General features: G+C 57.2%; 1 protein-coding gene across 3 annotated transcripts in view; it reads left to right on the forward strand.

The window, feature by feature from the left end:
• Positions 1-11726, forward strand: part of MRNIP (MRN complex interacting protein) — a 14219-nt gene extending 2493 nt beyond the window's left edge. Inside the window, exons 2-6 of one of the 3 annotated variants that reach the window (XM_014587475.2) lie at positions 2589-2677; positions 7010-7133; positions 8788-8936; positions 9382-9463; positions 10603-11726. In XM_014587475.2, coding sequence (XP_014442961.1) covers positions 2589-2677; positions 7010-7133; positions 8788-8936; positions 9382-9463; positions 10603-10869 — 711 coding nt within the window. In that variant the 3' untranslated portion in view covers positions 10870-11726. The remainder of the gene's footprint in view (positions 1-2588; positions 2678-7009; positions 7134-8787; positions 8937-9381; positions 9464-10602) is intronic. The other 2 variants (XM_014587476.2, XM_027771451.1) reach the window with 2 other exon arrangements.
• The last annotated feature ends 219 nt before the right edge of the window (positions 11727-11945 follow it).

Consider the following 11945-nt stretch of genomic DNA (forward strand, 5'->3'; position numbering starts at 1 on the left):
GGGCGCCCCAGGGCAGCTGTGTCCCTGGACAGGCCTGGTCTCCGGCCATGCTGACCGAGGCCGACAAGGACCTGGTGGTGTGCCCACGCGGGAGACCAGGCCATCCGCTCAGCCTCTGCGGCGCAGGAGTGCACCCTCGCCAGCTCCTCCAGGCCTGGGCGAGCACTCGGGTTGCCGGCCCATCCCTCCTGCATCCTCACTGTGTCCCACAGGACCGTGCTCCCAGCTGTCCACTCCGGCCGCCCGCACCTGAGCTGGCCATGGTCTCCTTGTCGCCAGACCACGGGGCGCTCCTGGTGGCTCTGTCAGCCTGTCACTGCCTCCTCGAAACGTGCTTCGCGCGGACTTCCAGGCCGGCCCGTTCTGGGCCCCCTCGGTCCTCCATGCCAGTGTCCCTCATCTCTCTGCCTCTACAATGGAATGTTCTAGATCCAGCTCTCCAACCTTTCTGCCTGCACCTATTCCCTGGTGACTGGGGACAGGAGTGTCACTGCTGACCGTGCACAGCTCAGACCCGGCTGGCCCCAAGCCATGCGTGCCACCCTGGCTCTGCCTGCTTCTAGGTGTCTGTGAGGCACCCCAGACTTCAGACGGAAGCCGATCGCCCCGCAAACCTCTCCCCCTACAGGACAGGACAAGCCCCTTGAACTAAAACCCTGCAGTGGCCTGCACCTGTTTTTCACTCACACCCTACGTCCAGCTGTGGGCACACTCCCCGACCCTCGCTTCAGGACAGACCTGGAGTGGACCCCTCCTTCCAAGGTCTGAGCCTCCGCACTCCTCGCCCCGGGTGGGCAGTATTCCCTGCTGAGCCGCGTCCCCACGACTGCAGCAGAGTGTCCGTACAGTGCGCCGGCCCCATGCCTCCTCTTCTCAGACCTTCCAGGTTAGAGCAGAACCCGGGAACCTCTAGGCAGGCCAGCTGACACTTCTGGGCACCCAGAGCAAAATGAAAATGGAGGGCCCGTGTTCGAAAAGCAGAGTATGTTTTTCAAGCTGCCAGGGCCAGGATTCCAACCACAGTTGGCCACGTAAGAGCGGGCTCCCTTAACCACCCTAGAACATCACAGTGGCCATAGCGAAGCAGGCCTCGTGGCCACAGCTGACCCCAGCAGTGGCGGGGCCTCACTTTCAAGTCCTACTCCCAGGGGCCAGCAGGTAGCTTAGTGGTTGAAGCGTGAGACTCCCACATGGCCAACTGTGGTTCGAGTCCCAGACTTGGTGGCTTGCTTTCTTACTTCCCCCCTCTCTCTTTGGTGAGCACACATGCCCTATAGTAAAAAAAAAAAAAAAAAAAATTAATGAATAAATAATAAAATTAAATAAATAATAATTTTCCCCCAAGGCCTTTGTCATAGGGCACGAGCACTTATCCAAGAGAGAGTGAAACAGTGAGGGAAAGTGAGAGAACCTGACAGGAGGCTGGCCACACCACAATCCATGCCTTCACCCCTATTCCCCTTGCAGAATCCCCTGCCTGGTGTGAGTCTCAAGTCGCTAGCTCCAGGACTTGAACTGCTGTCAGCCATGTGGCAGTCTGCCCCAACCACCATGCCACCTGCTGGCTCCAAAATTAAATACACACACACACACAGCCCCAAAAAAAAAAACACACACACACACACACACACACACACACACACATACACACACACATATATATGTATGCTTTCTCGCTTTCTCTGGTCAAGAGGGACAGAGTAAGCGAGAGCAAGAGAGAAGGAAAGCGAGCAAGCAAGCCACCAGGTCTGCCATGTGGGAGTCCAGCTCCCCTGAGCACCACGCCACCTGCCGGCCTGAAAATAAACAATTCTTTGACAAATCTACCGCCTGCTGTCTTCAACCGCCTGGCTCCAGCCCCGCTGGCCCTCACTGTCCTTCCGAAATGCTGGGCTCACGGCTGTGGCCATTTGCACGACATTGCCTCTGCCGTCCCCCGACCCGACCGCGTGGCTCGCTCCTCCTGCCTTGCCATTGTGCTCAGATGTCACGTTCTCAGTGGCCCGCCTGTGTGAAATCGTGCTCTGTCCTCCACCCGCCCTCTGCCCTGCCATGCTGGGAGCACAGGTGCCCCTGGCAGGCTGTGTTTAGGGTCTCCTCTCCCCTGGAGCCAAGCACCGTGGTGGCAAGTTCTGTCCACACTGGACCAGGACCGGGCGTGTGGCAGCTGCTGAAGGGGTATTGTTTGTTTGAACGAATGACTACTGAGTAGGAAAAAGTACCCCATTTGCCTTTGAGTATCAGTGAAAGGAGTATCACTTCGTTTTCTTTGCAATTCTTATTTATGATCTTTTCACTCATGGGGCGACCATTCGATGTCGGGTGTCGACTTGAACTTGGCTTTGATAGGTAGAGGTCAGGGCGCTAGCGAGGCAGCCAGGTAGTCCTAAACTCAGTCCCGGAGCCTGGTCTGTGACTGGCGGTGCCCGTCAGGGGTCCCTGGACCTCACAGAGCACAGCCCTGCCCTCCCTCTGCTGCGTCCCAGATGGCCCTGCTTCCCAGCACTGTGCCAACACTCTGTGAACGTGGCATGTGTGCGTGGGTGTGTGGGCGTGAGCGTGTAAATATTTGTGTCTTTGTTTCTCAGGCGTACGGTGAAGGTTCTGGTGCCGACTGTAGACGCCACGTCCAGAAATTAAACCTACTACAGGGAGAGGTCGCAGAGATGTCGTTCAGGTATGATTACTTTGGGGCCTGCCATTGTGTCCCGTTGTTCTGTTTTTAAATAAGGATTACTTTGATTCTTACTTAATCAGTTTGCAGTAGGGCACATGTGCTCACCAGAGAGAGATGAGGTTGGAGGTATGGGGTGCAGTGAGAAAGCAAGCCACCAGGTCCAGGACCCAAACCACAGTCGGCCAAAATAAATAAAAATAAAAATAAGGATTACTTCGTTACTTACTTAATCAGTTTGCAATAGGGCACATGTGCTCACCAGAGAGAGATGAGGTTGGAGGTATGGGGTGCAGTGAGAAAGCAAGCCACCAGGTCCAGGACCCAAACCACAGTCGGCCATGTGGGAGTCCAGCACCTTAACCACCATGCCACCTGCGGGCCCCCACTTGCCATTTTCATCTTGATTAGAGTGGCAGTATACAATGGAAAAACTCGTTAAACCTCTGAGTCTTACAGAATGGTGAGTTAAGCACCCTGAGTAGTCCTTTTCCTGGAAATAACCGAAGATGGTGACTACACTCTTCTCTATGTACAATGAGCTGGCAAGGAAGGAAGGGGTTCTCTGAGCCTGAGATTGAAGTAAAAGCAGAATCCTAAGTGAATGCGCCGGAACTGCTGCGGGATTGAGCCTGGTGCTCTGGAGCCTTGGCTAAGACACCAGGGAGGGGGCAGGGGCCTGGAGACGAAGCCCTGGGCCTGGTCAGGGTAACAGGTCAGCGGGGACCGCCTCAGGAGCTCAGTGCCCAGGACCACACCCTCAGTGTACCAAGGAGTGGAAGTACCCCCATTCCGCGAGAGGGAGCCTGTGGGCGTTGGCCTCAGCACAGCCCGAAGAAGAAGAGATAGCGCTCCTAGGCTTGGGAGACGCAGAGAAGCCACGCGGTTTCCAGCCTGCTCCATGCGATGTGAGAAAAGCCTCAAGCTGAGAACTTATTTTTCAGTTGTTCCAGGAAACAGAAGTAAATACAGCTTATCTCTGGAGCAACATGTTTTCAAGTTGGGCCTCAAAGAATTCCCATGAATTAAGTTCTGGGTGGCATATACTCAGAATTAAGTCATAAATACTTACACACTGAAGGAAATATGCCACCATGAGCAAAAGACAGCAGAAACAGCAGAAAAGCAGGACCAACAAAGGGCTTCAGAGTATAACATTGTGTGTTTAACGTAGTTAGCAAAACCTAGGAGCCTGATGCTTCAGAGTATAACATTGTGTGTTTAACGTAGTTAGCAAAACCTAGGGGGCTGATGCTGTGATGGACTTTTCTTTTTTTTAAATTTACATGTGTTCACCAGAGAGAGAGGGGAAGTGAAAGAAATACCCTCTATGGGGAATAGTCACACTGCAATCCCTTCTCCCCCATCTCTCCCTCCTTTTGGGAGTTTAGGCACACGCACACACATGCACCCAGCATGTTTCTCAGGCTGCCAGGTCTGGAACTCAAACCACACAGTAGGCCATATGGAATCTGGCCACTGTAGCCACTATGCCATGGGCTGGCCCATATGATGGACATTTTAAAAATAGCTGGGTATGTCTAAAATAGAGTTTGTCAAAAGTATAATCATTGAAATGAACAATTCAGTGGACAGGTATCACAGATTAAATGCAGCACAAGAGAGAATTACTGAAAGGGAAGATTATCTGAAGAAATTCACAGTACAACACAGGAATATTAAGAGGTACAAAGTGTGCGGATAAGCCGAGAGGCATGGAAGGTTCAGAGAGGCCCAGTGAGAGGAGCTGAAGAGAGTGGGCAGGCTGTGTGAATGAGCAAGATTGGAGCACTCTCCTGTCAAAGACTGAACAATCGGGTTCAGGAAACACAGTGGAACCCAAACCAAATAAACCACCGTTTGATTTGCAAACAGCACGACTGCGTGTAGGAAACCCTAACAAATCTGGAAGGAGGCTACTGGAACTACAAGGCAATGCAGCGAGATCTAACGCGGACGAGGGCGACATACAGAACTGGATTGGACTTTCACAGTACAGAGAGCAGTCAGAAAAAGGGTTTGAAACTCAGATACCACTTAAAAGAGAATCAAAAGTGAAATTCTTGGTAACCAGCAGTTAGCGTAATGGCTATGTTGCTGGACTCCCACATAGCCGACCGCGGTTCACATCCCAGACCCAGTGGCTTAAACTTACACTGGGCGCGTGTGCGTGTGTGCCCAAGATCCCGAGGGGAGAATGGAAGAGAAGGGATTGCGGTGTGACCATCCCCCCTGGGGGGTGATTTCTCGCTTTCTGTCTCTTCGTGTCTCTCTTTCTTTTGTTATGTCTCTCTGTCTGTCTGGCAAGCGCACGCGCCCTATAGCGAAAACCTCTCAAAAAAAATTTAAAAAATAAAAAATAAATGAAATTCTTACGGATAAATGCAACAAAAATGCAAGAACTGCTCATAAAAATTACAGAACTTCAGAGAAATTGAATATTTAAATTAAGAGAACATGTTCGTGTGTTGGAAAAATCAGTGTTATTAAGATGGTTATTCATCTTTAAGTGATCACTAGAGTCAACGTAATGTCAATCAAAATCCCAGCAGGCTTTTTGGGAGACTTTTGCCTTAGGGCGTGTGCACTGGCTAGAGAGAGGCAGAGACAGGCAGTGAGGAATCTCCCCAAAGGCACGACCACACCGGCTAGAGAGAGGCAGAGACAGGCAGTGAGGAATCTCCCCAGGGCGCGACCACACCGCGGTCTCTCCTCCACAGTCCTGGGACCTCAGGCACGCATGCACACGTACCCAGCATTGACTTCCTTTTTTCTTTTTTTATTTGACCAGAGAGAAACACAGAGGGAACGGAAAGTGAGAGTTCAGCAATGTAACTACCATGCCATCTGCTGGGCCCTGGCTTTTTTTTTTTTTTTTTAAGAAATCAACAAGCTAATCCTAAAATGTATGTATTATAGTAACACAGGCTAGCAGGTGGCATGGCGGTGAAAGCACTGGACTCTCACACACAGTGACTGCGGTTTGAGTCCCGGACCTGGCGGCTTGCTTTCTCTCTTTCTCTCTCTCTCACTCTGTCTCTGCTAAAAATTGAAAAGCAGTAATAATAGAGACCAGCAATGTCTATGTCGCTGAACTCCCACGTAGTCGACCGTGGTTCGAATCCTGGACCCGGTGACTTAAACTCAACGCTGGGCGCGTGTGCGTGCGTGCCCAAGATCCCGAGAGGAGAATGGAGGAGAAGGGATTGCGGCGTGACCATCCCCCCTGGGGGGTGATTTCTCGCTTTCTGTCTCTCTGTCTTCCTAGCAAGCACACATGCCCTATAGCAAAAATCTCTCAAAAAAAAGAAGAAAAACAATAATAAATAAAATTAAATAATTCTTAAAAATTATTTTTTAAAAAAGAAACGCAGATGGGAACCAGCAGTTAGCGTAATGGCTATGTCGCTGGACTCCCACGTAGTCGACCGTGGTTCACATCCCGGACCCGGTGGCTTAAAACTCATGCCGGGCGCATGTGCGTGCGTGCCCAAGATCCTGAGAGGAGAATGGAGGAGAAGGGATTGCGGCGTGACCATCCCCCCTGGGGGGTGATTTCTCGCTTTCTGTCTCTATGTCTCTCTCTGTCTGTCTGGCGAGCGCACGCGCCCTACAGTGAAAATCTCTCCAAAAAAAAAAAAAAAGAAAGAAAAAAAAAAAAAGAAACGCAGAGACGAGATTTGCCAGCACGGTTTCGACGGAGGCTTCTGCAGCCCGACCTGTGCACGCCTCATGGCAGTGGCTTCGCGGGAAGGGCAGAAAAGCTGGCCGAGGCCCACGGGTCCCTCGAGATCAAACTCAGAAGATGCTGTCTCCGAAAGGCGGGGCTAGCACAGCTGTGAAGACGCACGGCCTGTCACGGGGCCACGCCGTGGCTGCGGGGAGGGACGTGCTGGGAGGCTGGCACGGTGCTCTCAGGCCAGCCCCCGGACGGGCACGTGCACAGGGCCACCGTGCGGTCACCCAGGGTGTGGGCACAGACACAGCCACACACAGCCAGGGCCGGGGTGTGGTGAAGGCCGCCCTCTGCCCTTGTCGTGCTTCCTGTTTTCATAAAGATTTCTTTGTCTCTCCACGAGTGAGAGTGGAGAGACAGCACCCCCAACGGCCTCAGCCAGCTCTGGGTCAGGGCTGTGCCCAGCACACGGGAGTCTCTGAACTCAAGCCCAGAACCTTCTGTGTGCGTCAGTCCTGCAGGGTGTCACAGCTCACTGTCATCTGGTCATCCCACCCCATTTCCTGTTGAGCGGGCCTTACCAGCCCGTCTGGTAAAGGTGGGAGGTCCCTAAGGCCCAGCCCCTGTGCTCTGTGCTGTCACACCCCTGCATCCCTCAGCCTTCATCTTCCCGGTCACCGTGCACATGACACGTGCGATCTTCCCCCGAGGTCTCCGGAAGCGCCCGTCGGTGCCAGCGAGGAAGAAGGCACAGGCTCTCTGCAGGCAGGTGCACGTTTGCAGGTCAGCAGACCCTCTGTCCCCACCCCGGGCTGGGCTAACGCGAGGGGCTCCACTCCTCAGCTGTGTGACCAACAAATGCGACTGTCCACCGAGCGGCAGGCTCTTGGCTTAAAGCCACAAGGAAACAAAAGTGGGCCCGTCCCTCATAAGGGGGCTCACCCCGCAGAACGCTGGGGTGCCCCGTGAGGACGGCTCCTTTCTGCGGGGAGAAGCCTAATGAGCAGGGCTCGGCCTTTGTGCCCTGTGCGCTCTGCCCCGGGAGGGTGCCAATGCAAAGTGCCCACGCGCCCCTGCTGCAGGCTGCCAGTGCTCTAGCCGGGACCCCCAGGGGCCCGTGTGTGGAACCGGGAAAAGGCTGGAGCAGGCCGGGTGGGCAGAGCGAGCGGGAGCGAGCATGCTAGGGGCCGTCGGCACATCCCACTGCCCCGGGCACAGCAGCGTGTCCTGCAGGGTAGTGCCGCCGCGGCTCACGGTCTGCCCACAACACCCTCAGCTCTCGGTCTCGTGACTGCCGTGAACAGGGCGCCGACGGCAGCTGCCCCGTGTCTTGTGTCCCTGCTTCTGGCCCCTCAGCGGGCCAGACTGGGAATCACTCCTGTTGTAAGAAACACTCTGCGTCCTCAGGCTTCTGCTTATATTGCTCTCTGTCACTCTATGGTTTCCTCGTAGTTTAAAAGTAACTGTGGAGGCCCAGCCGGGTGGCATGGTGGTTAAGGTAGCAAGATCCCACCTGGCTGTGCGGTCAAGTTCTGAATCCAGTGGCTTAAAAAACACCAGGCACGGGGGACCAGCAGTTAGCGTAATGGCTGTGTCGCTGGACTCCCATGTAGTCGACCGCAGTTCAAGTCCTGGACCCAGTGGCTTAAAACTCACGCCGGGCACGTGTGCGTGTGCGCCCAAGATCCCGAGAGGAGAACAGAGGAGAAGGGATTGTGGTGTGACCGTCCCCCCTGGGGGTGATTTATTGCTCTCTGTCTCTGTCTTTCTGGTGAGTGCACGGGCCCTGTAGCAAAAAACTCTCAAAAAAAAAAAAAAAAAAGCATCAGGCGCGTGTGCATGTGTGTCCAGAGCCCCGAGAGGAGGACGGAGGGGTAACATGTGGCCATCCCCGAGGGGTGCTCTCCCCGCCTCTGGTTAGCACGGACATCGCTCCGCTCCTGGGGCAGGCAGGTGGCACCCCCTTCTGGTGTGGGTGGCGTTCGCTGTCACCCTGAGCGCCGTGAGGAGCGCTGGGATCGCTGACTCTCCAGCAGTCATGCTGGGGGCGGGCTCCGCCGAGCGAGGCCCCACTGCTGTCTGAGTGCCCGCGTCCCCAGATCGCCTTTCCTGGTGACGAGGTAGCCACGGAGCCCAAGACCTAGGGTGAGTTGGGCTGGTGGGCCAGCGGTGGCGTGGTGGTGTAGACAGCTGGATCCCACACAGCCGACTACATGGTTCAGTTCCCAAGCCTCACAGCTCGAGGAGCACGCCGGGCATGTGTGAGTGCGCACCCACAATCCCAAAAGGAGAGAGTGGGGTGGCCGTGCCCCATGGGGCGCGTCCTCTCACTCTGGCAGGCACACCGCTAGCGACCGCCTTTAGAAAAAAGACGGGGCTGGGGCTTCCCGCGGACGTCTGTGTCGCAGCTCAGAACCAGCCTCTCCCTTTCCTGCAGGAGACGCGGCCGCCCCCAGAGAGCCGCTGGCTGAAGTACCTGGAAGACGACTGTGGGCAGGGGCTGGACGGAGCGTGCTCCCCCAGACAGCCGTCGCCCAGCACGGGGAAGCCGGGCCCCGCCTTCCATCAAAACCTGCCTAGAAAAAGGTGCTCCCGCCCGCGGCCTTAGCCCCGCCTGTGTCCGGCACCCGCCCTGACCCCGGAGGACGGTGGCTGATGAGCCCCTTGGTGCCATGTGGCGGACAGCCCGCCTGGGCCAGGGGGAGGACTGGGCAGGTGCCAGTGTGGGCACCCTGGACGAGGCTCTCGGGGAAGGACATACGGGCAGGACTGGCAGAGCAGCCAGCACCCGTGGGCCCGGGCCTGCAGCCGCAGCAGCGAGAGCTGGTCTGTCCGGCGTTTGCCCCCCCGCCCCCGTGCTTCTCAGTGAGCTGTGCAGACGCCGCCCGGGGGAGCCAGGGCCGTGGACAGCCTGTCCCTGGAGGCCAGGCTGGAGCCGAGTAGCCCCCAGTGCTGTAAGGGATTAGTGCGTCCCCTGGCTGGGGGGTGGGGGCCGTTTGGTGAAGGGCTGTTGACGTGTTCCCTCTGCCAGGAAGCGGGGCCAGAGCACGCCTTCTGCACGTGGCCATGAAGCCCAGGACGGCGGTGACGCGGAGGTCGCCTGGGCACCCCAGGTTGGTGGCGAGGGCCGTGGCCACTGGATGCGGGTCCGTTAGCGTTTTGTCAGCAGCGAAGGCGTAGGGGGCTTATACCCAAGGCCGCTCTCTGAAGTCAGCTCCCTTCCCCGCTCACACCCAGCTCCACCCTCTCCCCTGCTGCGAACTCATGCAGACTCAGGGCAGGGTGGCCCCATGCGTTTCCAAGGAAGCACTTCCTGCCGTCCTTGTCCCAGGCCGGGTCCCTGTGCTGAGGCCAAGGCCGGCCCTTGACCCTGCCGTGTCAATGCCAAGCACAGTGTGGGGGCGTCTCCAGCACAGGCATGGCGCCACCCCGCTAGCGAGGCCCCCTAGGCCCATGTGCTGAGCGGCACCGAAGCCGTGGCCGGGACCAGCCTGTGTCCCAGCACGTGGGTCACCCCCAAGTACAGCCAGCCCTAGGGACGCTGTCCTCTGGCTGGGACCGAGCAGGTGGTGGCAGCCACAACCTGTGGAGTCCCAGGCCTTCCTGCGCACCCTCTCTTCAGACGTCCCTGACCCACTCTCAGCTTCCAGGGATGAGTCCCTTGTCTTTTCTAGAAAGCCTGGTCGTGGAATGTGTGGGCAATCTGGGTTGAGGTCCCTTACTGGCGTGGCTCTGCTAAGCCACAGAATCAGAGGTGGACCAGGCTGTGACCCGGTGGTCCAGGTGGCCGGAACCGCACGGTTCGAATCCCAGAGCTGCAGCTTGAGAACTATGTCAGGTGCATATGTGTGCGTGCCACAACCCTGGGGGAGATGGAGGAGCTGGGGCTGTGGCGCGGCCATTCCCAGTGGGAGGTGCTCTCTCGCTCTCTCTCTCGCTCTCTCTCTCTCTGGGGAGCGCACCTGCCCTCTGGCAAAAGGGAAGGGTCCAAGGCCGTCCCCAGCACGAGCTGGCACGTCCTCACCCTCAGGACCAGCAGAGCCAGTGGCAGGCAGCGGCAGCGGGCCCAGCCCCTCAGCGGGCACGGTGCCCTCACCTTCCCTTCCAGGGCTGTGCGGGCCTGACTGTGATGGGGCTGCAGGGCAGCAGCCCCTGCCTCCGGGACTCTGCAGGTCACAGCCCCCAGGGCTCTGCGGTCCTCAGGGCGGCCCTGTGCATCCTGCCCAGCAGTAAGGCCACAGCTTTTCAACAGGCCCCGCCGCTGCCACCTGGCAACAGCCCACATGTGGACAGAGAGCGAAGACCATCGCCAAGGGGTCTCCAGCCAGCCAGCCCTGCACTGCCCGAGCAAAGCACCCCTGGGGCCTGGGGCCCGAGAGAAGGCCACCTCAGCAGGCCCCCTGCTGTCCAGCTTCCCGGAGCAGAGGGCACGCCCTTAGTCCAGGGGGCACCGAGGCCCCCATCTGTACGGCTATGTGACCTTTTTACAACTGGGGAGGACTTTGATGATGACCTGTGAACTGAGATCATCCGAGAGCCCTCTGTGCTGCTCAAAACAGGGCGCCTGCGGTGCGTTTAAAGGGGGATGGTCTACAGGAACCGCCCGCAGCTGACAGTAAACCATACCGGCAAGCCTGCAGCGCCCAGTAACGTGTTGTGTAGAGGGGCCACAGCCCACACGGCCAACCACGGTTCAAAGCCCAGCCTCACCAGCTGGGACTCACGTGTGTGAGGGCCCAGGGCCCGGACGGGACAGGAGTGCGGCGTGACCAGGCGCCCGGGTGCTCTCTCTCTGGTTCAGGCACACCCTCTGGCTTTTTGAAAATTATTTGCCACTGGGTTCATGTACTCAGAGGAAGAAGTGCAGACACTCCCCAAGGGAGAGGGCCGCATTGCAACCTGTTCTCCCCCAGGACTTCGAGCACACATGCACACGTGCCCAGTGTGTTTTACAAGTCAATGGGTCTGGGATTGAAACCATGCAGCCAGCTTGTGGAATCCACTGTAAGCTCGAGCCACGTTTGGTCCCCACCTCGCGTTCACACAGACCTGGTCGCCGAGCAGTGGTTTTTCTCATTGCGACAGGACGACAGTGCTGACTAAAGTGCAGATATGTTTAATCACAGGTGGCTCACAGACGGCAGGGCGGCTGCGGAGGCCTGCCTGCGGAGGCCTGCCTGCGGGAACAGCTGAGGCGTTGGCAGCAGAGTGCGGCGGTGGTTAGGGAGCAAGGCGGGGCTCCCGCTCTGCTCCAGGACAGCCCTCCAGCATGCCGACACCACCCTGCCATGCTGGCTGAACTCGGTCAGGTTTCTAGTGGGGATCAATCAATGTCAGCGTACTATTAGTAACTTAAAAAAAGAAAAAGCAGAAGGCCACCAGGCAGGACACATTCTGGTGTCCCGGTGGGGACAGGAGTGGGCGGGCAGAGCCTGTTCTGCTGTGGGGAATCCTCAGGAGCCTTGGGCCCAGCCTGGCTGCAAGGAGCCAGAGCCCCAGAGGGAAGCTGGTGTTTCTCAGAACCGTGCTTGGAACTGTCCCCTCACAACGCTGGTTCTGCTGCCCCGGGTGACGCCCTGCCCCTGCGGCCTGGAA

Source organism: Tupaia chinensis, unplaced genomic scaffold (genome assembly GCF_000334495.1).
Source record: "Tupaia chinensis unplaced genomic scaffold, TupChi_1.0 Scaffold000214_1, whole genome shotgun sequence".
Lineage (NCBI taxonomy): Eukaryota > Metazoa > Chordata > Mammalia > Scandentia > Tupaiidae > Tupaia > Tupaia belangeri.